At 34.8% G+C, this 25,230-nt stretch overlaps 1 protein-coding gene across 25 annotated transcripts in view; it reads left to right on the top strand.

Annotated features, from left to right (window-relative positions):
• The window catches only part of Sox6 (SRY-box transcription factor 6), a 576,267-nt gene that overhangs the window by 370,336 nt on the left and 180,701 nt on the right, over nt 1-25,230 (top strand). For 23 of the 25 annotated variants that reach the window (XM_074042103.1, XM_074042097.1, XM_074042114.1 and 20 more), the window contains 2 exons: nt 2,056-2,228; nt 5,027-5,095. In XM_074042103.1, coding sequence (XP_073898204.1) covers nt 2,056-2,228; nt 5,027-5,095 — 242 coding nt within the window. Of the gene's footprint in view, nt 1-488; nt 939-2,055; nt 2,229-5,026; nt 5,096-5,152; nt 15,791-25,230 lie in introns of those variants that run through there. The other 2 variants (XM_074042223.1, XM_074042229.1) reach the window with 2 other exon arrangements.

The following is a 25,230-nucleotide window of genomic DNA, read 5'->3' as shown; positions in this document are numbered from 1 at the left end:
CCTTGTTCAAATTTAATTACCATTATTTAATTTCTAGGAGACACAAACCATATATACCCCCAACATACATGCAGAGTCATTTCCTATACTGTTTTCTCCTTCTTCACTACCAACCACTCTCTAACATCCTTTTTTATCCCCCTGTGGTAGTTTCCTTACAATGGCAATGTCTCCTATTTCCTGGAAAGCCTTTGATCAAACCATTCTCCAACTCTTTGCTTAGTTAACTACTATTCATCCTTTTCTTAATTTGTTACTTTTCCAACCTACCTTCCTAGAATGTGGGCCCTCCAAACTTGGTTAAACCTTCCCCCCAAAATTGTCTTGTTTGTAATTTTTTAGTTGTAGTTTATATTTAGTAATGTGTGATTACCTGATACAGTATCTGACTCAAGTTGCCATTCAGGAAATATTTATTGAATTAAAAATGAATGAAAAAAGTAAATACACAAATTTCATGCTTTTATATGTTCTCTTTCCTATATAATACTAACATGCATTGTTTGAACTTTTTTGTGCTTTTGAAGAGATTTTATGATCTCCTTTGGGAGCAGCTTTTATATTTTTATAGTTTAATGTTTCTGGATCAAGAAGTTCTTTCTTTTACCAAACAAATTCCTATTGCTGAAATAGAAGCACATTTTCTTTTAAAATTGATTCCAGGCGCTAGAAAGGATAACTGGTCACTAGCTTGACATGGTGTTTGTTTTTCTATCAGGGGAAAATATTTTCTAACACCTCACTGTCTCTCTTTTCTTTTAATTTTTATTGTAGGCCTCTTTCACCTCAGTGATTCTAAGTTGTGTTAAGGTAGTCCGCAATGTGGTAGCTCCTCTACTGACACCAGTCTTACCTGTGGAGCAAGAGCTAGCCAGCACCCTCTGTAGGTGCCTTTTCTCCTTGAGGCCACTCAGAAGATAGGGTCACTCAAAATTAAGGTATTTTTACTCTGAGATCATTCTGGTGCTTTTATAGCAGGAACAAGGAGGGTTTCATAAGGAGGTTGGAAGTCTCCCCTTCCACATACACAAAAATTGGCAATCTTTGTCCCCTTTGACAGCTGGTGGCATCTTTCTGAAAAGCTTTCAAATCATAGATCATTTCTTCATAATGAAACCTGTGTGGCTCAAATACAGTGGGTTGAAATTCTTATCTTATGCTGCAGTAAAATGCTCTAATTTAGATTCACAAAAGGATTCTGTACCCTTTACTTAGAAGAGCTGTGCAATTTGCCCATAAAAAGACTGTTCAGCACCATTAGTGCATACCATAAGTGCTCAGCGACATCAGATTCATTAAACAGCATATCCTTATGCATAACCTTTTCAACCTCAAAATGTGTTCTTTCCCTTTGAAGAATGACAAATGGCAAAGGGGCCAGGGAGCCCCGCCCCCACGCCAAGCAACATTGTTGCCTTTAAGGACGAGCTTGAAAACTTTAGCTTGATCCCTTCACAGCAAAAAATTCAATACTTTCTTACCTGAGGTAGTTTTTATTTTCTCTATAGAGAAAATAAGAGATTGACCCCTAACTTCTGAACTTCAGAGACAGATCTTTGCCCAACAGAAAAATTTTGAACGTAATGATAAGAAAATTGCTTAAATGTATTTATTAAGCACCTACTATGTCTTAGCTATAGATATTGTGCTAGTCACTGAAAGTAGAGGTGATTATAGAATATTATCTATGTTTCTGATCTTTGGTACTAAGTATCATAGGTTTCCTAATTTGATCAGATAGATTTGGGGGGCGGTCTGAAAAGGAGAGAATGGGGTAGGTAGTTCTGCTTTGCTTTTGTTTTTAGAAGTGGAGGCAAGACTGAGTTAAGTATTCATTGGTGACAATACATTTTCTTGGCTGGAAAAACAAAAAATTCTAGCATTCATTCCACTGCTATAACTCTCCTGTGATGTTCTTGCCCTCACAATGGCCTGAAGTTATTGTCCCAGATCTTTAAGTGTCTAGGGGAGTCCCTTTCTAAATTCTACCCTTCTTCCCCTGATTTCTTCAGACATTCCTCAAGCTCGTGAGATCTCTTCTTGCTTCTATTTTAGGTACACCTGAGAGCCTGGCAGAAAAAGAGCGGCAGCTCTCCACCATGATTACCCAGCTGATCAGTTTACGGGAGCAGCTCCTGGCTGCACATGATGAGCAGAAAAAACTGGCAGCCTCACAAATTGAGAAACAACGGCAACAAATGGACCTTGCTCGCCAACAGCAAGAACAGGTGAGCCCTGCAAAAGAAGCTGACCAGCTGAAGATGCTGAATGGGCCAAGCTCCGCAAGTAATCACATTGATTGGTTTATTTGTTGTAAGCTTTCTTCAAAAAATAAAATAAAGTAAGAAAAATTTGAAATGAAGAAAAAGAGACGACTTTTGGAAATCTAGAGTCTTTAAGAAAACTGAGGGGGGATATGTGAGGACAAAGAAAGGCATTATAGTAACTAGGCATAACTGAAATGATGCATTGTCTTGGAAGATTTGATTTGATTAATTACTCAGGTATATTTATTCACATGGGTATCACAGGTAATCCCAATGCTTCCTGTGAGTAAGTGGCTTCTCTCTGGGCCTTACTTTCCCCATCTGGAAAAGAGGGGATTCTATCCTCGAAAAACTTTGGGGATTTTTCAGCTCATTGGTCCAATGATTTCCTCTGTCTTTATAGCTAGGGCAACACTGCATCTCAGTTTTCTCCCAAATAGCCCTGTTTATGCTTGTTTTCCAGGGTACTTGTTAATACCCTACTCTGTACTTGCAGAGGTTGTCTTGGTTTGGATGATAAATTGTATGGTCACTATTTACAGCATAGGTAAACCATCAAAACAAATTAGCATATGGTTCCTAAAAGAATTTGACATGATTGGCTTAGAAATTAAGGATGAAGATAAAAGCAAAGTTATTATTTTTTTTAAAGAATTGCTTTCCAAAATGGCTTTTTCTTGTCTTGGAGTACATTAATCTTACAACAATGATTCTGTAGAGTGGTCTCTGATGCTTTAGATCAGACACCCAAATTAATGTGCAGTTTTAAGAAATCTGACATTATTACTGGAATTATCTTTTCAGTTAAATGTATTTTATAGGGGTATATAGAGCAATATATGCTCTGTTGATTTTAATGAGTTGTGACGTCTGGTATTTTATATGCTTGAATATTTGCCCACATGTAGGAATATGGACTCAACCCCTAATGGAAAATAACATAAAGGAACACTGTAAAAAATCAGAAGTTAGAATGTCATTTAGCCATCCAGAGATGACACAGTAATTAACTATTGACACTTGTGAATAAGCTAGCACAAATTAATCTTGACACATTTGCAGACGAGTGATATCTTACAGTGAACACTTTGTAATTATATTTCAAAATGAAAATTAAATGACACTTAAAACTAGGTTGTCATGCTCAATGAAGCGAGCATGTAGCTCAACCGATTGGCAAATAAAATTCAGAATTTGAGCCACATGGTGCTTATGTACCATACTTCACTGTGTCAAACCCATACGTCGAGAGTGGATGATAGTAATTGCACTGTGGTGTTTCAGATGCATTTCTATGCAGCACTTTATCACTTAGGAGGGACCATCAATATTAGATGCCTAGTGGTGTTTCACTGTTTTGCTAAGAGGAAATAAATATTCAGAGAATCCAGTGTCTATACCTAGAGCTGCAGAGTGAGTCGTCCATTTCTGATTTGAGTGGTGACAGAGTGGACCATTACTACCTGATTAAATAGTGTGTCCGTGTTATCTATAAAGCTTTGGAAGGTGTAGTCCTTTTTCTCAAACTATAGTCTATGTAGAGGCAGTTTTATCATGCCTTACAGTATGAGCCAGTCATCACCAGAAGTCATAAAGCAACATTTGGGAGCAGACTGCTATGTTGTCATCCTACACTGAAAGAAATGTGATTTGGTCATTTCCCCTTGTACTTAGATAGTACACCAAAAAGGCTCAGGATACAGGTGGGGATTGGAACTAATTCACATTCATTTTCACTTCCAACATAGTTCATTCTAGAATACTGGCTTTTGGAAATAGGAAAAAACAGGAATTCTTGACTACAAGGCACCACTAAACCAAGTCCTTCTAAGTGTCGTTTGGCCTGTTTTTTCTGCCTTCCTGGGTTGGCAGTGAATGTGTTCTCATAGCCTCTTCCTGAGCTTCAAGCTGTAGCAGCTCAGCTTTTGAGGCAGTAAGACTGGATACCTAACTCATGCTTCATAGAAAACACCATTATCCTAAGGAAGTTATTTGCCCTTCTAAGGGGAAGATTCGATTCTCAATAGGGCTTGCGTTAAATGGTTAATATTTCTTTTTATAGGCTGAATGTGTTAAGATGTTAAATTTGATTGTTGGGTGAAGCAAAGGAGTATAAAATGTGTACATGGATCTTAATAAATAAACATTCCACCTTCAAAAAGATAAGTGAATAAATGTTAAATTACAGCTTAGTTTGTCTTTTAAAAATGCTTTGTAGTTCACATAAACATCAACAAAGAAAGCTAAAGGTGTTTTTGTTTTTGTTGTTTACTTTTTACTGTTTGTTTTACTTCTCAGACAATATTTGTAAGTATATCAGTTCTGAAAATCAGAAAAGGAATCACCAAAACAAATTATATTATATAGTAATAGAAAATTTTTCCCTGTCTTTGCTTACAGATTTTACTTTTTGCATTCATATTAAGCTCTTCAGATAAATATGGCCAGAGTTTTCCTGTCTTTATTCCTCAAGGATCAGATTTCCAAAGTCCCATGATTTCAGTGACCAGTGCAGATATAGGTGCATTGCTTACAAATGTGATCTAAGAGGGTAGTTTTCACCTCTAGATAAAGTAGAGGTGGCATCTGTTCAAAGATGTTCCTTTTCTCCAACTTTCTGATTCTGCTGCTCTCATTTTATAGGAACACTTTCACATGAGGTGCAGTAAAGCATTCTTGTAATACCAGGAGAGATACCTGAGGTAATGGCAAAGGTGTAAGCATTTCATTTTAACTTAATGAAACTTTATTTCTGATAGATTGCAAGACAACAGCAGCAACTTCTGCAACAGCAGCACAAAATTAATCTCCTGCAGCAACAGATCCAGGTCAGTGTATTTTATTACTCTCGTCTGATTACACTTAGATACTTTCCCACCTGAAAATGGAATTTAAAATGCTGCAAATGTACCTATCTTATAAACAGCACCAATAGGGCTGTTATTCAAGGATGTTTTATACAACTATATACGTGGATGTAAGAAATATTGACTTGGTGGTGGTTGAAGCATTCTTCTCTGATGTGATGTGTAAGCAGAACAAACTTATTTTTTTTTCCTTTTGCCATTTATCTAATGCAACCAACTTGAAACCTTTTGGTTTCAAGACAGCATACAGTTGCTATGTTTCTTGACACAAACCACTCATTGCTTTGTGTTTTATCATGTAATAGGATCATTGAGAGAAGCTTACTTTTATTTACTTGTTAAAATTGATTGTGCCAATTATAAAATGAATCTAGGAAAAGGCTGTTAATTAATTTTTTCCTTAACAAATGTTGACTGCATTCCTTTTAGATGCTGAGGGGAATATAAATATTAATGAATAATACTCTGTCTTCAAGGAGCTTACAATCTAGAAAGTAAGAAAAACTTGTTCCTGAAATTAATTATAACCTAATTTAGACAATTGCCTTTTCTTATGGCAGTGTGAAAATATGTAGATCATTACAGTGATCTGGGAAGGGGAGGAGGTGGTTTGATTTCTGTCATTCCTTTAGATACTTGATGATTAATTTAACTAACAGTTATTTGAGAAAGGTAAAGATTTCATTCTGAATGGGAACATAAATGTGTGGGTTCTGGAAAGTGCTAGGATAAAAGCTGGTGGTCTAGTTATTAATCCTCAGGACACTGATCCCAGAGGCATGTATGCCTAAGCACAGACTTTTTTCTCTTGTCGATATAATATTTCCTAACCTACTGGGACCTATGATCCAATCTAGCTGGGCCAGCATATTCTGAATTATATTATTTCTTTTGTACAGGTTAATATCATGCCCTTCTGCATTTTTTGAAATATCAGTTGCATTGATGAATACCAGTGATTTTAACTTAGATCCTTGCTTCATTTTGTTAATCATTGTTAATGTTCCAGGTAGCAGTTACTACAGTTGAAATTCTTAGTGTCTGAAGAAGCATTTTTACCTAATTTGTATTTTTGCTCACACAATTCCACTAACAAGTTTTAGCCAATGTATTATTGTTGTTCTGATTCTATATGCCATACTCAAATTCATGTTTCAAAATAGCATCCAAATGTAGATGAGATGGAATTGTTTGGCATTTTTGATGGTGACACTTTCAATTAAATCTTGGAATAGTTTCTCATTCTGATATCTTTTTTGTGACTCATGCTGAGATCCTTAATTAAATAACTGTCCAGGTATTCCCTTGTTCCTCCCTTATTAAAAATTGCAGTGTATTTCCTACTGATAATGTCAAGATTTTTAGCTTATGGCTCCCTACATTTTTCTCAAGATCCTTCTCTAAGAACTTGGTAAGTGTTAAATAACACCATTATTTAGTTCTCCTGTTTGTAAAGCAAGAATGGAAGAAGGTCACTGAGATGCTCCTGTATCAGTTAATTATTATTACTATTTTTACTTCCTCTTTATTACTTCTTTATTTCTAATATATTTCACTTCTTAGTTCAATGTTGTATTATTGACTAACTGTCTTAATTGATGTTTTCATGTGCTACTGAGGATCTCAGATGAATGGCAACCAATTCATAATATTTTTATGAAATGTTATTAGTATATTGATTATATACTATTTTATAGTTGTAACTTGACTATGTGAAACTGATGTGTTTTTCTGGAATCTGTGGAAGATGATCTTAAAATATTAATCTGAATGAAGATGTGGATTTTTTTCAAGTTTCCTAACAGAAGTTTCCTAACTGCTTGTTTATTTCTTACTGTTTAAAGTTTAAAAATATAGGCTGATCAGTACTTGCTTCAGCAGTGTAAGTTATAAAATGATAGCGATATTCAATGTCAGAGTTACATTCATTTTAGGAATATAGAACTATTTATAGCAAGAATTCATATTTTTAAAAAGAGGAAGCAATAGGAACTGTGTTTATAGTTCATTCTGTCCTGAGCTACTGCTTCATGACTTATCTTGTCAGTATTTATCTTATCAGCATGAGACCATTCTAAGAATTTTTCAAATGCTGAAAAACATTTACTCCTTACACAAAACTTACTTATCTATGACACTTACAAAGCAAGCTTTGATTAGACTTAGTTATGTTTTTGGAAGGGGAAGAGGTTAACTTTATTTTTGAATGGTTTTTGATAACTCATAGACATGATCAAATTTAAGAGAAAGATTACTTTTGTAATAATTTTAATGTACTTTTTGTACATTAAAACATGAGATACTTCCAACATTTTCAGTCATAAAAAAGAAATATTCTCCCACCTGAAAACAGACAGAATTAAGAATAAAATAAGATGAATAATAATGAAACCTAACTGCTCTTCTTAAACCAAATGAAGAATACAGAGACAATTTGAATAGGTTTGACTTTTTTTTTTTCCTTTTGAAATCTTGAGTTCTAGAATCTGTTAGCTAATCCCTCAGCAAGAATAAGCTGTGGCAGTTGGCTATAGGCATGAATATCAGGCCATTACTCCCAAGGTTGTCCCTCTAACTCAGAATTCTGACTTCTGAATAAGTACTGTTTTTTTGCAATGTGCAAGCTTTAAAGGAAGAAAGAAAGGGAAGAGTGTCTGATCTCTTGTTACAACCACACACAAACACATCTGGGTCTATTATAATGGAAACAAATAAAAACCTGAATGGTTGCACAAATTGGAAAATAAGATTTTTTATTAGAATCGGGAAAAGCCATGATTAAGATAGTATTATAAAAGTTCTCATGAGTATTTTATATTTGCAATAATTCAAAACATGTATGTAGTTAAAATTTTTCATTTATGTTTTTCTTCCTTGAATATAATTTTTAGCATAATTTTGTCTTGGCAAATCCTAACTAAACTTTAAAAGAGATACTTCTGAGACTATGTAAGGTCTATTTAAAAAAGAAGTATGGTGAATGATTTTGTGAAATATTTTTATGTTTTTGATGAGTCAATTTTACCATTAAAAATAAAGATAATAATTTTAAATGATCATTAAAATATTAATGTTAACAGGTCTTTTAGGAGGCTGTTTGCTTAGTGGATTCAAATCTCTGTAAATTGGGCGAAGTGGTAATCCCTCTATTTGTTACATCTCTTGATATGGAACCCAGAAGAAGTTAGGCATTTTTGCAGCAATAGCATAGTTTTTTTTTTTATCAAGTCTATGTAATTAATGCAAAACTCATAGGTCATGGAATATGAATCCTTGGCTTTGGGAATGTTGATGCTTATGCTGTAATTCCAAAGGACAGATAACTGCTTCAGTTGTTCATCCTCCATCTCCCACCCACTACACTGTAGTATCTTAGCTAATATTTTGAAGCATTTTGTCAGTTATGTTAACTGCTAAACAAAACTTACTTTTAATTTACCAGATACTTATAAACAGACCAGAGCTTATTTACAGTATTTTAATCCACTATTTAATATAAAACTCTTTTAAGGAAAGCAAAATATTGTATAAATCCTGATTTCTTGATTAACTTATATATTTATTCTTCTAATCTCATTCAGCCAATATCATGGTTTTGAATCTAGAAAGGATGTTCTTCATGGACACAATATACCACATTGTTTGGTTTCTATAGCACATCAATAGGCATACATCTAATGATGGCATTTATAGTTAGAACATAGTCTTTGTGAAAGAACCCAGCACATTAAAATATCTTTGTGAGAAACTTACCTATCCAGGTATGAATGGTATTAGGTGATTACTCATGTCTCTTCAGACTCCAGTTTTAGAGTTATTCAAGTGGCTTGTATTGTATATTATCCAGGCAGTATCCTTATCACATGACTGAACAACAGATTCTTAATAATGGACAGGGTAGTTGGTATTTTATCTGGGCATTCTGGTCCAGAGACAATGATTTTGTCAGTTCATACACATACATATTTTTTATTACAATTGTGAAACTTGAAATTGTTAGGTGTTCTTTTTCTGTGTGATTAATACATAATACTCATTGCCCTCCCTTTCACCATTTAATTACATATGTTGGATGGGAAACTCAATCTGTAGAAAGCCTGAAGTAATTGTCATTGCTGCTTTTTTTTTTTGAATATACTCTTTGTCTTATTGAAAGCTTTTTCTATTAAATGTAACACGTTACTTATTTATTTTCCCCAAATTAAGTGTTTTTTGTTTCATGGGTGCTTCACTCTGTTCTTAAGAGTCTTTTTCATGTACAGAATTTTCTGTTTTGATTATGATGTGTTATTGTGTTATTCACATATTTTATGTGTCTTTATATGTTCATCATGTGATAAAGACCATTAATTGTGTGTTCTTTCTTCCTGTGTTGTGACCAGAGAGATGCTAATACTATAAGTAAGGAAGTGATTGTCTTTAATCAATTAATTTGAGATGTACCCTCATTTTTTAAGGAGATCAACTTTGACTTTGGTTTCCTTTAGTATGATTAAGTATAGGTATTGCAGGTATCTGCTGAGCAGAATAAAGGACTACCTTTTTATGCGAAGCAGTTGTCTAAAGATCAGAAATAATTACTTTGTACATTAGCCTTCATGGCCTGCTTGACCTGGTTAATTAATTTTTGCTAGCATAAAATAATAGATATATATTTGAAGATATGCTTCATCGTTAAGTATCTAATTGACCTCTAATTTTAAGAGCTAGACCTTCCATTTATTGTCTTTTGGAGATGGCTAGAGCAGCCAATGGAAAACCTGAGGACACTCGGGAGCTGACTTCTAGTCTCATGCTTGTCTTAGGTTGTATCTCTTTACTTACTGTATTTCACATTGATAAACAAAAGGCAAGTATAGTGCTCCTGTTTTGGCTCTAGTGAGCAGTCTGTTTTTGTGTGTTATTGATCAGGTAACAGACCTCCTTCCAAAAGCCTCCAAAAGGACCAAATATACCCATTGAAAGTAATTTGATACTTCTATTGGCACTATATATGCATCTGATACTCTTTTGCAATGAAATGAGGTTTATAAACAAAGCTTAGAAATCTAGGATTAGCCCCCAGCTTCAGCAAGCCCTTAAAATATTTTGTAATTCTATCTTCAATCATGAATTAGTCAGGAAAAACAGACCCTCTTTCCTCTCTCTATTTCTCTGCTGTACACTGTTTTTAATTGCCCAGAGGCAAGCTGTTGTGATCTTCTTTGTAAGTTTAAAACCAAGATAAAAATGCAAATCTAATTATTTCTTTTATGTAATCTAATTAACTTTTTAAGTAAAGATAGATGCTCTCTAGCTTGCTTCAAACATTTTAATAATAAAGTTTCTGAATTATAAAGAATAGGTAAAGCTGCTATAATTTATGAATAGCAGGGACCATAACAGCTAAAATTGCAAATTCTTATTGTGGTTTAAAACACCACATTAAGCATGCAAGATTGTTAAAAGATGAAATGAATCTAGAAATAAGAAGAGATCTCACAAGATTTCTTGAGCTACTATATAAAATTTTAACCAACTAGCCACCTGCTTTCCCAGTGTACCTCATGCAAAGATCTCTTACAGCATACCAAAACTTGAGGGCAAATCTCATTGCTTTTCATACACTATCCTTTACTTTCTTCAACCCTGTCTATCCTCTTCTATAGCTCCTCTAATCTTTCAGATCCCACTCCCTGGCTTTCTGTCAAACCAGTGATACTAAAAATTCAGAGTAACCAAACTCTGCTTCTTTCTGGGATAAAATTAGGAGAGTGCCTGAAACTTTCAGAGGTAAGGCAGGGTGCAGCACAGTGGAGCAGATGATCCAGATGGTAGTAGCATCTGACATTATGTAACATTGAATCAATCTTCCAGGAAAAACGTGACTCTTCTTGTTTCTTGAATCCTTCTCATTACATTGAGAGTTGAGTTTAGTATTGGTCTTTAATATTCTCTAGGATACATTAATCTTTGTGTGTGTGTGTGTGTGTGTGTGTGTGTGAGAGAGAGAGAGAGAGAGAGAGAGAGAATGTCATGGTAGTCTCAGAGTCTTTGGAGGCAATAGCATTTAGCTAGAATCTAAATAAATATAGCTTTTTACTTTTATTATTATCTGGTTATTTTCTGTTTATGAAAAGTGATTTTTAGTTTTCTATTTGAGGTAGTGTTACAATGATTCTTTTATGAAATAAATGTATTTGGGCCAAAAAAAGTCAACTTAAATAAAAAGAAATAGCAGTTGTGTACTTGGACATGGCAGACATTACAAAGGTGGGTCTTTATTGATGGACTGTTGGGAAACCTTTGTAAGAGCACTACACTAAGACCTGTTAAATGTTCCCTTCTACCCTGCTGCCACTTTCACAGTGAGTTATACCTGGAAATACCACTTAGAGATGGCTACCCCAGTTGAAAAGCAATATAGCCATCATAAAGTTTATTGTAAAGCCTTGTAATTGGGTTTTGTATCCTTTTTGAGATTAAAATGTCCTTTCTTTTTATGAGCAACAGTGATGATAAATGGTATCTGCTTTGTTTATTTATTTTCCAGTAGTTTTATTTGGTAAAAAAGTTCATAAATATATGTTAAGTCTCTACTTTTGTTTTTCTTTGAAATTTTACTGGTTTATGAATGTATAAAACTTTGAGAACTCTTACTCTAGTACAAATCCTTTACTATATATGAGGAAACTGAGGCATAGACTACAGACTAGTCTAAGCTTAAAAACTTAAGTATTGTCAGCACCAGGAGTTGGAATCCATGTTTCTTGATACCTTGTCTAGTACTGTTTTCAGTACTCCAAATCTTGTCTTAGTTTGACCTTTCTGTGGCTTAAATTATAGTGCATTTCAGTTTCTTATTTTGTAAAATGTGGATAATACCTAACATCTAAAATCTCATTATGTTATCTGTCCTTGCATGGAAAAATATTGAAGATTTGCCATTATACTCCGTTTGTATGCAAGAAATTACAACTATGGGTGTTTACCCATAAGAAAAAGATAAAAAGAATATAAATGGAATATTTTTGTAGTGCATGATGAAATGAATTTATAGTTGAGTAATTCTTTGGGTATTTGTATATAAACCTCTTTGTTAAGAGGTTAAACCTTCTGAGGATTTAAAGTGATATGTCTCTATATTGAGGGTTGGTCACCTTTAATATTAATAACATTTTTGTTTTACAACTACCTTATCATCCATCTGGCAGAAGTGAGCAGTGAGTGACAGCATTCAGTGCCTATGGTTCTCATTCTTGATTATATCTTGTAATGACATGGAAGTCTTTAAAAAGTACTGATGCCTGGGTTTTATCCCGAACATCCTAATTCAATTAGTTTGGGTACAGTCCCAGTTTGGGGACTATTAAAAGCTTTCTGGATAATTTTAGTAGACAATCATGATTGAGAAACACTTTTCTTTATAGGGTAATACAGATCTTTTTAAATGATAAAGTCAATCTAAGTTGTTTAGATGATTTTGTCATCTAAACATCTATCATCTATCATCTATCTTCTATCTCTATCTATCAATCATCTGACTATCTATCTGTGTATCTGTCTATCTATCGTCTATCTATATCTGTCTATCCAGCCATCCTGAGGATTGGGGCATAGCTTAAATAATTCTTGAGCAGTTAACATATACTTTAGGCTTTGCTCACAAGTATTTTACTTACTAGCTAGAAATCTTATAATGGTCTATAAATTTGTTTAGTTATTCTAATAACTTGACTTTTATTTACAAAGGTGTACACAGGGAAGGCAAGAATGTGTTAATATCAGATCTGCATCTTTAGGAGAAGGGACATTAAGAATGAAACATGATCTTGCAGAATAAGAAAAAGAGATTTGGAAAATAAATTCTCAGATATCATTTGACATTTAAGTATCTAAACATAATGAATTTTGACCCAGGACATCACTGATTGTATTTATTTTTTTAGGTGATATTGGGGTTTGAATTTAGGGGCTTGCACTTGCTAACAAGCACTGTACTACTTCTGACATACCTTTAATCCCTTTTTGCTTTAGTTATTTTTCAGATAGGGTCTTATGCTTTTTTGCCTGCGCCCACTTTGGACCATGATCCTTGTATCTACACCTTCTGTGTAGTTGGGATTACAGGTATGAACTACTATGCTAAGCTTGTTCTTTCAGGTAGGGTCTTACTACCTTCCCCCCTCCCCTCCAAGGCTGGCCTCAAAGCACAATCCTACTATTTCTACCTCCCAAGTAGCTGCAGTTGTGGGCATGAGCCACTGTGCTCAGTTACTCTGTTAAAGTGTTTTAAAAACACTCTATGAAATTGACTACACTTTAACATCTGTGAGGAATGTATGAATCTGAATGCATTTTAAGCTAGATTTGCACATTTAAGTAGAAAGTTTAGAGAATAACATGTGTTGTGTTAGAGTGTTATGTAATTTAAATGTTTTTGTGGAACCAGCACAGGTATTGGAGACAAATAAATCAAGAAATAAATTCTAGTTCCACTGCTTATTAGATTTGTAGTCTGTTTTGCCATTTACTAGCTGTGAGACAAGTTACTTAATGCCACAGAGCCTGCATTTCCTAATTCCTAAAAATGGATAATTATAGTATCTCACGGTAGTTTTGAAATTAGAGATAATTATGAAAGGCCCCTAGTAAGCTCAGTGCATAGTATCAATCGCCATCACTATTTATTGCTGTTGTTCTTGTGTAACTAGATACAGGAATATTTTCAGAGTTTCTCATTGAGAAACATGTGTGTGCATGTTTTGTATGTACATGTGTATGCTTGTTTATATCTATATACACACACATATTTAGAACCCACAAATTAGTGATGTGAATATAGGATAATCAATGTGTATGCACTATAATCAATTATTATCACATGATAATCTAGAGGAAAAGAAAGAGCAACAATTTTCTCTGACTGCCAAATGAGAGCTATTTCAATTGTCAGTGTGTGGAGAGTAAGGTTTAGCAGGCATTCAGAAATGGTTGACCGAAGAATTAGACAGAGCTGCCTGGAGATTGTACAAAAGGAAGCATTGGCATTTTGTTCTGAAAAAAAAAACCAAAGTCATATTCTCACCTCTCACATGAAAATGGGCCTTGCTATTAGATCGATAGAGCTTGTGAAATTAGAGGATAGTAGATGAACCTTTCCAATTCACTTTATAGCTTTTTAAACACAGATGAAGTTATGTGATCCAGCAGCACAAAATGCAAAAGTCCTTCTTGTTTAAAATAAAGTTGTTCATATAAATCTTATGTATGCCATCTCCTGAAGTTGAGCATTTGCCTAGCTTTTGTGAATTATGTATATACTTAGAATTTAAGAAGTTAAACAGTATGCATACCAGACTTGAGAGATGGGAAATAAAAATTGATATACTGTGTGACACTTGATATAGCACAGGGAAATATCTTTTAAATGCTGAGGGATGTACTGACATAACCATTTTTAATTCACATATAGTAGCTCCCACTCAAAGTTATTAATGCTAGAGTCAGATATTTTACTTGTTCAAAAATAAAAGAAAATAAATGATGCAAAAGGTGTAATGGTCTCCTGTGAGACATCAAATTAATTTTATCCACCACTAAGTATATTAAAAAAATGTAACATTGTAACATTAAACAAGGAATATTAAGGAATTCACAGATCAGAATAAAGGGTAGAGTCTATCAACAGTGAGTCTCAGGCCTGACTTTTGTTAAAAGTATATTTCAGTGGATGAATTTTCTCTTAAAAGCTCTGCACAGAAGTCTTCTTTAGTGACTGAGATTAATGCAATGGAAAGGGCTCTTTGCTGGGCTGGCTTGGTTGATGTTGGAGCATGTTGACAGTGGACAGACCATTCTAAAGGACACCTGTAGCCTGTGCCTATTTTGCACTGTAGTCACATCATTGATCGGCTCCACCTTATATGTTCTTTAGGAAAGGAAAAAAAAAGAAAGCTGGATTCAGTTTCAGTTGATTAGATGATAACTTTTGTCTCTTTTCAAAAGTGGTGCTTATATCAGGAAGTAGTTTCCCCCAAAACTGAAAACATTCCCTGTAAAATCAAGAATGAGATAAAGGTATCCACTCTTATTCAATATAGTCTTGGAATTCCTAGTCAGAGCAATAAGACAGGAAGAAGAAAACATTTCTTATGTAGTGTTATTTGTAAAAGATGTATGTAAGTCCTAGGTTGGCAAGATTTCTTAAGCTGCTTTTGGCAGAAGTCATTTGTTAGTGTGTAGAGAATTAACTAAAGACAGGGTACTTTGGGATTTATATAATTGAATAAAGCCTGAGGAAGCAGAGACCTGAAACTTCAAGGAGAGGAAGGACCTTCACCTGTGGGTTCAGGTATTTGTCTAAAAGGGGTCTGTTAGCATTTCTGTCCTCCTAGCTTGTACTTCACTGAGAACCATGAATGGAGGTGGGAAAATGAGCTCCATAGCAGAAGATGAGAAGAAAGAAAGTGCACATGGATAGCAAGCTATTACCTTAGTTAGTGATGACTAATGGAGGTTTGAAAAAAGACTCAGCCTTTTCTCTCTTTGTAATGCTTTGTGCAGACTTGGGTTTCTGTATCTTTTTTTTTTTTTTTTTTTTTAGGCAAAATGAAGTGGAGACGCCATTAGTGGATCTGGCACTTTTTATGGAAAAACCCATTCAAGCAGGCAAAGGTGATCTGGTAGTATTCATTGTTAGGTTACATCCAGGTAGATCAGGTCAAATTCATAATGGTGGGCAGATATGCAGTTTACCACAGGAGGAATTCCAGCTCATTGCTGGACTATCTACCATGAAAGGGGGGAAAATCAGGGCTCTTGAAGTTGGCATCCATACAACAGCTGTTTGTTAAGATTTTCTGATTTAATTCTAGCATGAGTTATCAGATTCAATAGTATCTGAGAGGGTGCTCTTATGGAATCCATCTTAGACGGGAGTATATCTTTGAAACTCCCAAACCCCTATGAATCTCTTGTGAGAGAGAGTTCAGATTATGGTGGGAATAGTATAGAATAGAATAGAATAGAATAGAAAATCTGAACTGTGTTAGGACCTTGACCTCCATATTAATGCAGTATCTTTCCTTTTCAGGAACTCCCTAACTAAGTCCTTACTAAAGACCCTGGATTGATATATTGCATATATCAAGTGGTTATTAATACAGTCTTTAAGGCAAATGGGTTTGAATAGTAGAGTTATAATTAAACTACTTTTTCTTATTTTAGGTTAGGGTTAAAAAAATTTAATACATTCTGCTTTTATATAAAAAAGGTTAAGAATTTAAATATACATTGAAAGAATGCTGATTTGTAATATTAAGAAAATTATTAAATTTATTGTATATTCATGGGATGGGCTGTCATGGACTGCTAAAATGATACTGATAAATAATTTTTAATGATTTGGGATAATGTTTACAATTAGGTAACTCTAGAACACAACAATGTAAATACAGTAAGATGTTTGTTACATAAGCATTGAGAAAAAGACTGGAAGAGAATGTAGTATTTTTATAATTAATGGTATTATTCTACTTTTAAAATGACGGAACGTCTGTCCTTTTACTTTGTGTTTACTCTTGAATGGTATATAATCACCATTCGTAGGATTTAACAACCATATGTGATTTGTTTGCTTAAACAGAGCTTCTAGTTAATAAACAACAACCAAGTCTCCAGATAGCTGGAAAAAAATGTGCAAGTATTGGTCTTTCCAGTGCTTTTAGTCTGTTTTACTGATATCTATACCTGTCTCAATTCTTATTCAGTCTCCCAAACAACTTTGCCTGGGACACCAAATTAATTCCATAGACTTGTATGTGCTCCTTGGCTCAGGGAGGCCACAATTTCAGGCCCAAGAAAAGAGGAAACTTGGAGACAATTACCCATCTCTTCTCAGCAGAACCTGTTCTTCTCCCTTCTATACAAGGAATGCAGCCTCCAGAGGCCAAATAGTATTAGAACAGTGACAGATTAGATCAGTGACAAAAGCCAAGGCTTGGACTTAGGATGTCTGTCACTTGTCTTTGTTTTGCTACTAACTACATGTCCTTCAGCAATTAATTCTTCTGCCATATGTTTAGAATAAGTATTCTAAACTATCTCTGAATTTCTTTGCAACTATGATCTCTGATTCTGGAAGATAAGAATGGACTCAGGGTCTTGAAAAAAGGAGACAGAGGTAGGTGTTGAGCTTGAAGGCAAATGAGAAATTGACCGCTACATAAGCCATGTGCATTTAGGAGGAATGTTCTCATTTGAAACCATTGGATGGTTTGGAGTTGGGAGATCCAGTTCATGTTTCCTTTGTGGGGTATTGTGATGGCTTGTAGTGCCTGCTACATGAAATGATAGCTGTAGGGGATCTTTAGAAAAATATATTTAGGAAGAGGAATACCTGCTTGCAAGCTATAGCAAACACATTTCTGTAGGCAATAACAAATATCTTAGCATTAGGGCTGTATAATGGAAAGGGTGACACAAACTTAATTTTAGTGTTATAAGTAAAACATTATAATTTTTTTTTAAAGTCACAGCTTTTCTAAATATCAGTTGTAGGAAATTATAGCATATCTTATTGAACTATTATGTTAGTGGAATACATAGCATATAAAACCTTTTCCTAGTCTCTCTTGCTTTCACCCTGGGTTGCATTTTCATTCAAAAAGAGGTGTGTTAAGTGACTGGAACTTTGTCTAACCATGGGGGTGGTGCTGCTGTGCTTCTGACTGTCTGAAAACAATTAAGCTGTGGAGGGGAGACTTCTTGGCTATGCTTCCTAGAACTAGGTTTCCTGCTTAAAGAATAATGTTGATGTAGATATTCCTTTGGCCATTTCCTCATTTCTAACTAGTTAAGTTTCATCTTTTAGTTCCAATAAATTTTCCAACTACGATTTACTTATTGGGTTGTAAGATAAAAAACGAGAAAATTTCATTTCTGATGTGTGGTAGAGCTTAATATGGTTTTCCGATTTCCTCCCGTTTTGTTTGAAGTAAATAGGGTAATTACTCACTAAAATTCTAATATCTTACAGGGCTTTAGGGATGAATCTAAAACAGAACTATATAATGTTTTATTTAAGCAAATCCATGTTCTTATTAGGCAGTTCACCTTAATGTCATTTTTTATAAATAAACTTTGTTTTATTTTTTTCAAGGGTTATTTAATTAATTTTGTTGTACTGCCACATTCTGACATCTGCCTCTGCTAAGGCCTGCAGGATGTGATTTGTGGTTTAAAAATGAAAATAATTTGTTATTTGAAAAATGACAAATCATTTGGGAATGATATATAAATATGAATGTAAAAGAATCTGATGCACTTCTATTTCAGTTTGGTTTTTCTTTTAGGCTGAGGCTGGCATAATATGTTTGTACCAGTTGTACATCTGATTAATATCTAACTAGATATGAATGAGATGGATCCTGCAGAAGCAGATGCCTTGCTGCCTTTGTGGACTGTTTATGGTCCCCATTAATTTGCAGGAGGTTACCATTTAACCATTGAGTAGATCTGGTTTTACTTACCAAACCCAGATCTGCTTTTTCTCTCCCTGCTGAGTAGGGTGTCATTCCTGTGTTACCAGCTTCTTATTATTTTGGGATTCATGGCACCTTGAGGATTGAGGCTGTCAGTCCAGGAACTCCCTAGTGTTTCTGTGGAAAGATTAACATTACTAGAGTGAACCCTTGCAAGTTTGCTCTTTATGAAATGCAGTCAGGTGAAATGAGCATTTTACTTTTAAATGAAGCATTTATCTAATAATTATAGACAAGGTTGGGCACCAGTGGCCCATTCCTGTAATCTTAACTACTTGGGAGGCTGAGATCAGGAGGATCTCAGTTTGAGGCCATCCTGGGCAAATGGTTGGCAAGACCTCCATCTCCAAAATATCCAGACCCAAAAGGATTTGAGCTAAGGCTCAAGTCATGGGGTGCCTGCTTTGCAACAATGAAACCTGAATTCGAATCCCAGTCACACACACACAAAAAATTATAGACAAATATTGTTTTCCCCACGTCTTTCCCTTCTCTACTTTGGATAAGAATGGGTCTAAATTGGAAGACTTTTACGGACTGGTTGGTAGTCTTTCACTATGACCTCCAAGTAGGTGGGGAATGGGCTGGGGGACAGTACACAGATTAATGTCTTTTCTCAAGAAGGCACTATATTTTCTTTGGAAATGAGAATGTGGGAAGGGCATTTAGTTGGGATTACAAGAAGGCTATTTCACTTTCCTAGTAAAAAGAGTTGGCTGTTAAGTAGCAGTTCTAGTCTCCACCTTAGAGAACATATTGTACTCTGCTCTGAATGGGGCAAACTTACTGAATTTGAATAGGGAAGCAAGTCTGCACCATTCTGGTCCTTTGACATCTTTGGTTTTTCTAGGACTAGCTCCTGAAGATAGGTCTAAATACAGATGCGAGATGTACTGGTGATTTACAAAATGAGTGTTCTAACCATAAATGTGGAAAAGATACATGGGAAGGAATCTAAGGAGGTACAGCCTCTTCATTTATGCTAACAGTGTTCTTATTACCTTTTTGAGGAAAAAGAAAGGTCTTCCTGAGTTCTGAAAACAAATGAACAATATGAGGTCTTTTTTTTTTCTTTCTTTAAACTAACTAGCTGTGAAGTTATATAAGAAAGAGAAAACACTTTGGAAAATGGTTAGAACTCTTGTGTATTAAGCCCAGCAGATGAAATGATTTATTGGGTTTTATACACACTCTGTAAAGGGTAAGCATTGCTAACAGAATGAGTGGCAGCCTCTGGGAGCTGAACAGGCCCCAGGGACTAGTCTTTGTTCCTCTGGTCTTGACAGGCATGTGTCTCTGTTAAATGAGGGCTTAATTTCTCTCATATGTGAACAATTTCCAAGCCCAACAAAGGCAGCCAGGACTGGAGCTATTTAAAAGAACTAGCACAGGAGGAAGCATTCTTGAAGAAAGAGGATGCTAAAAGGCTAATTACTCACCATGGCTTAGCCACTATTTTATTTTTCCCCACTCAAGGTTTATTAACATGGATCTGCTACATCTTTTTTACATAAACACATTAAAATTACAAGGGTATATTTTTTGTCTTTGTGAAATAGCCATTTGCTGATCTCTGCTCCTTGAAAAGAGGTGCCCCTCTCAGCAGTGGTGGTGTATATCATGGAATATTAATTCACTAGAGGGGGAGGGGAGAGGCTAATATACTTTGGGTCTTTTCTGTCTCAAGTGGAAGGAATTTAAACTATTTACTAAGCAGCATCCTTGGCAACACTGTGAACCTTTTCTTTTGACAGTACTTGCTTAAAATGTGGAGGAGATCTTTATTTCAACATTTTCTGTGGGAGTTATAAGCTGTGATTCTTTTAGTTCACCTCAGTTTCTGGGAGGAAATCTGTGTTGCTAAAAGGACATATTATAGGAGCTTACAGGTGTGTTTCAATTTACACTACTCATTTTTTAAGGTGTTATAAATTAGATCATTTTTTCTTTTGCCTTCTATTATAATCCTCACTAGCCCTTTATCTTAATTTTTGACACTGATTTTTAAATTTCTGTACTTTTCCTTTTAAGCTAGGAATCTTTTTCAGCCAGTGATGCTCTATAAATAAACATTTAAGTGTATTTGTATGGCAACTACTTAAATATTAACAATAATGATCTTCTGACTTATCCATTTTATGTTTCTAAAGCAGGACACATCAATTAGTTGAGTTGTTTACAAAGAATTGTCTGTAAATGTAGATCTCTTCCAACTTTAAACTTCTGTTTTAAGAAAATACCACAGGAGGCCCTGAGTTCAAAATCCCTGTGTAGCCCCCCAAAAAGAATAAAATATAGATTTTATAAATGAAATAAATGACTAATGAAGAGTATCCATAATAATATGTTTTTTTTTTAAAAACTCCCCAAAACATTCTAAGTCAGCATTTAACACACACATACACACACACACACGCTCAAAAATCTTTGGCACCAAAAAATAAGAAAATCTATGGTACTTTGGCACCAAGGCAGACAATGCATAGTCATTTCATGAGAACGGTGTTCTTTTATACATGACAGCTTCTGTGTGTCATGACAGAAAAGATGGGGAAACGTGATTTTATTTGTAATGATGGACGACTGACCAAAATTCATTTAATAGCATCTGATTATTAAAGGGAACTTCATGAATGAATCAGATTTCTTTATGTCATTAGCAGTGGTAGCAAAAAACGCCATAATTTTCACTTTTATGACTATTTCTACTAGTATAACAATAACTCCTAAATGCGTCTGAGCCCTGCATACAGCCATACTGACCTAACACTAATGGGAAATGAGGTGACATGTTTACTTAGAATGTGAAATGGTGACTGTGTGACTTGGAGAAGAAAAAAGTAAAAGCAGTTTCATCCCATGTGCTTTTCCTTAGCCACCATGCTTTCTACCCAGAAGTACCATGGTTTCCATGATAAAGTATGTTTTACTAGAATTAACACATGCCAAACTTAAACTGACTAAGCCACCTTTGTTCCAGATTTGGAGTGCATATGAATATGGGAAATCTTAGGATCTCCAGAAAGGACAGTCAAAGAAAATTCTAGGACCCTTATGAATTTATTAGGTCAAACTTGTTTTCCCTTTATTAATTAGGATGGTGTTCAAAATTAGCAAGCAGTATCACATCTTTATAAACTTCCCTCTGTTTTTATAATTCATGTTCTTATAAATCACATCACCACTCCAACTCATATTTGGTACCTCCTTTCCTTCATGCATCATAATTGCCAAGTTACTTCAAAATATCTCAGATATAGCTTCTGTTTTTCAATCCCATTGTTAAGTAACATGACTCAGGTTATCATTGCCTCATGCCCAACTGGTGAACTGGAGTCTTAAATTGTCTCCCGACCTTCATTCTATCCCTTTCTGCTTCACTCTACATATCCATTCTAGAGTATCCTTCCCAAAGTACTTTCTTATTGTGTTTCTCCAAGTGTCCTATTATTATGATTCTGAGTTATTTAGCAATTTTTCATTAAGTACTTGTGTTTCTGACAATCTTACAGTTTTTGAGGATGTCCCAGTTTACAAAAATCTCTGCCAGCTAAGTTTACATTCCAGCCAGGGCAGGCAGACAGTAAGTGAGATAAGTAACATCATAGAATGCTATGGATCAAAAACAGGAAAGGGTAAAAGGGAGTGGGAAAGAGGTACTGGAGTTGTAAACAGGCTGTTTGATGAAGCACTTAACAGAGAAGGTAGCATTTGAGCAAAGGCCCTAACAAATTGAGGAAAAAAATCATGTAGACATCTGGAGAAAGACTATCTTTTAAGGCAAAGTGAAGAGCAGATGCAGACTCAAGATAGGAGCAAGCCAGCTATATGTAAGGAACATCAAGGGGCCCATATAACTGACAGACCATGAGTAACAAAAGAGGGAAGAGTAGGAAATTGAGAACATAGAAGGTCTTTTACAGCATTGTAAGAGTTTGGTCTTTTAATGGGATGGGAGGTATAGCTGGGATTTTAGTAGGCTTATTCTGGCCACTATATTGCAAATAGACAGATGGAGGCAAGAATAAAAGTAGAGAGACCATGAGATGGTTAATTAGGCAAAAAATTTTACTGACTTGGGCCAGAACAGTGAAAAGTAGTTAGATTCTAGATATGTAAGAGAGTAAAGCCAAAGAAACTTAGGGTGAATGGGAAAGAGGAAAAATCAAGGGTGACTTCAAGGATTTTTAAGCAACTGGAAAATGGAGTTGGCATTTCCTGAGAGTCAACCATTCACTGAAAAAACTGGAAGAAGAACATATTAACAGGGAGTGAGTGACCCGGTGAGAGTGGGGGCTGGAGGAGGGATGGAGGTGTGTGTAAGGAAGAATATCAGGAGTTATTTTGAACTGTTAAGTTGAGATCCAGGTGGAGAGTTTAAGTAGGCAGTAAGGCGTACAAGCCTGGCATTCAAAGGAGACATAAGATCTGGATATGTACATTTTTGGAGTGTCAGTGTATGCATGGTTTTCAAAGTTCAGAGATCTTATCTTAAATTTCATGGCTTTCCATAACGTGGTTCCTACTCTTATTATCTAGCTTCATTTTTTTTCAAGATAGCTGATAAACTGTCTATGTATGATCTGAGCATCACTTGCGCTTTCCCATCTCCAAGGCAATTGTCATCTTGCTTTTCTACTTGACTGGAATACCCATCTTTTCCCTCACATTCATATGAGCCTTTAAAAGCCTAGAGTTCAAGTAAGTACTACTTCTATGAAGCTTTCACTGATCCCTAAACACTTCTGTCCCCTGCAACAATCTTACCTTGCTCTCTTCTGAGTTTCCACAGCCTGAAGGGTCTTTTAAATAACAGTTGTTATGTGTATGATATTTTAATTATTTCTTACCTATCTTGTTCTCTTGTTTCTCCTACAAGACCATTATCTCCATAATATTCATTTTTTATGCTCCCAACATGCCTAGCTTGGTGTGAGTATTTTTGAATAGTTGGAATTTTAAGTTATTTTAAATGGGCAAAGGAGACACTCAGCATCATTCTTCTTCTTCTTTTGTATGTTCATTAGTTATTGAAGCAAAATTTTCAAAAGTATATGTAAAAAAACAAATTATATAAAATATTTAGTGCATGGTTCCATGAATAAAAAGAATGATGGAAACTTCAGACTGTTGTATTCCCTAGGCACTGATCTGACTAGGGTAAAGTATCCAATTTAGAGATATGTTTGCTGATGAATTGGCTGTTTAACTTCTACTTGATTAAAGTTGGTAATCTTGGTGAAATAAACAGTCCATAGTTTGTCCATTAAAAATAATTTTAATGATCTGTTTTGATGGACTGTGATATTAATTAAAATGTTTAGAAGGAACAAACAAGACTGAATGCATTTATACCATAAAGTTTCATTGGCCTTCATTTCTATCTCTAAATTAGTGGATATTTTGTATTTCTAAAACTTGCTTAAACATATGGCTAATATTGGGTACTTATTATATACCAGGGACTTTTATAAGTCCTTTGCCAATATTGCCTACTTAAAGCCTACTTAATTTATAGTTCTTTAGAATTATTCATTGAACATTATTGAATTTTACTGTAGATTTTGAAAGTCAGTAATGCTGTAATTCCTTAGAGAAGCTTTTCAAAAAGGAACAGTAAGGGACATAGCTTTTATACTGTTAGTTTACTGTCTGGGTTTCTTTTTTAAGCACTATAACTTCTAAAATTCTTGTTTTTATTCTAAAACCAGAAATCTTGAGGATCGTAGATTTAATTTAATTCTTTAAACACTTGTTTAAGTATTTTAATACTCAGCTGGGGATACCAAGGTAGAAAGGATAGTATCTCTGCCTTTAAGAAACTCATGGTTTAGAAAGAGAGACATTTGAAAAATAATCATATTAAGTAAAATGCTACTGAAGTTTTTATTTAATCAGATTTTTAAATTAGCATTGTTAACTAATCATAGAGTAAGCATTTTAGCTTTAGCAATGTCAAGGGTATCCCTTAAATATGATGACGGTTATTTTTGGCTTGCAAGTTACCACACCAAGTAGAATAGTAGCATTTGCTAGAAATCTCAAGAAAATACACTGAAAATTATTCCTCCAAAGTAGATTTTTTTAATGGTGGTGCTGAGGTTTTGAACTCAGGGCCTTGTGCTTGTTAGGCAAGTGCTCTACCACTAGAGTCATAACCCAGCTTTCAAAAGTAGATTTTTACAATCCTTTTTTACTATTTATTATTTTAATAATCAACTATAGTTGACCTTTTTCATTAGTTCTTTTCTAACTTTCCCTTTCTTCTTTCATTTACTTTTCTATTCTTCAAATTCTTTTTTCCCCTCTAACCTTTTCTTTCTTTTCTTTTTATCTTTCTTCTTTCTCTTTTTCCCTATTCTGCTCTATTAAGAAACAGATCAGTGCTTCTGGGCATGGTGGTGCACACCTGTAATAACCAGGATCATCAAGGTCTGAGACCAGCCAAGAGAAAAAAATAGCATGAGACTATATCTGAAAAACAAACTAAAAGCAAAAGAGCTAGAGGTATGCCTCAAGTGGTAAAGAACGAGGCAAGATCCAGTGTTCAAACACCTGAACTGTGAAAAGGAG

The sequence above is a fragment of the Castor canadensis genome, chromosome 1 (genome assembly GCF_047511655.1).
Source record: "Castor canadensis chromosome 1, mCasCan1.hap1v2, whole genome shotgun sequence".
In the NCBI taxonomy this organism is placed as follows: domain Eukaryota; kingdom Metazoa; phylum Chordata; class Mammalia; order Rodentia; family Castoridae; genus Castor; species Castor canadensis.
This window is presented reverse-complemented; position numbering and strand designations above follow the sequence as displayed.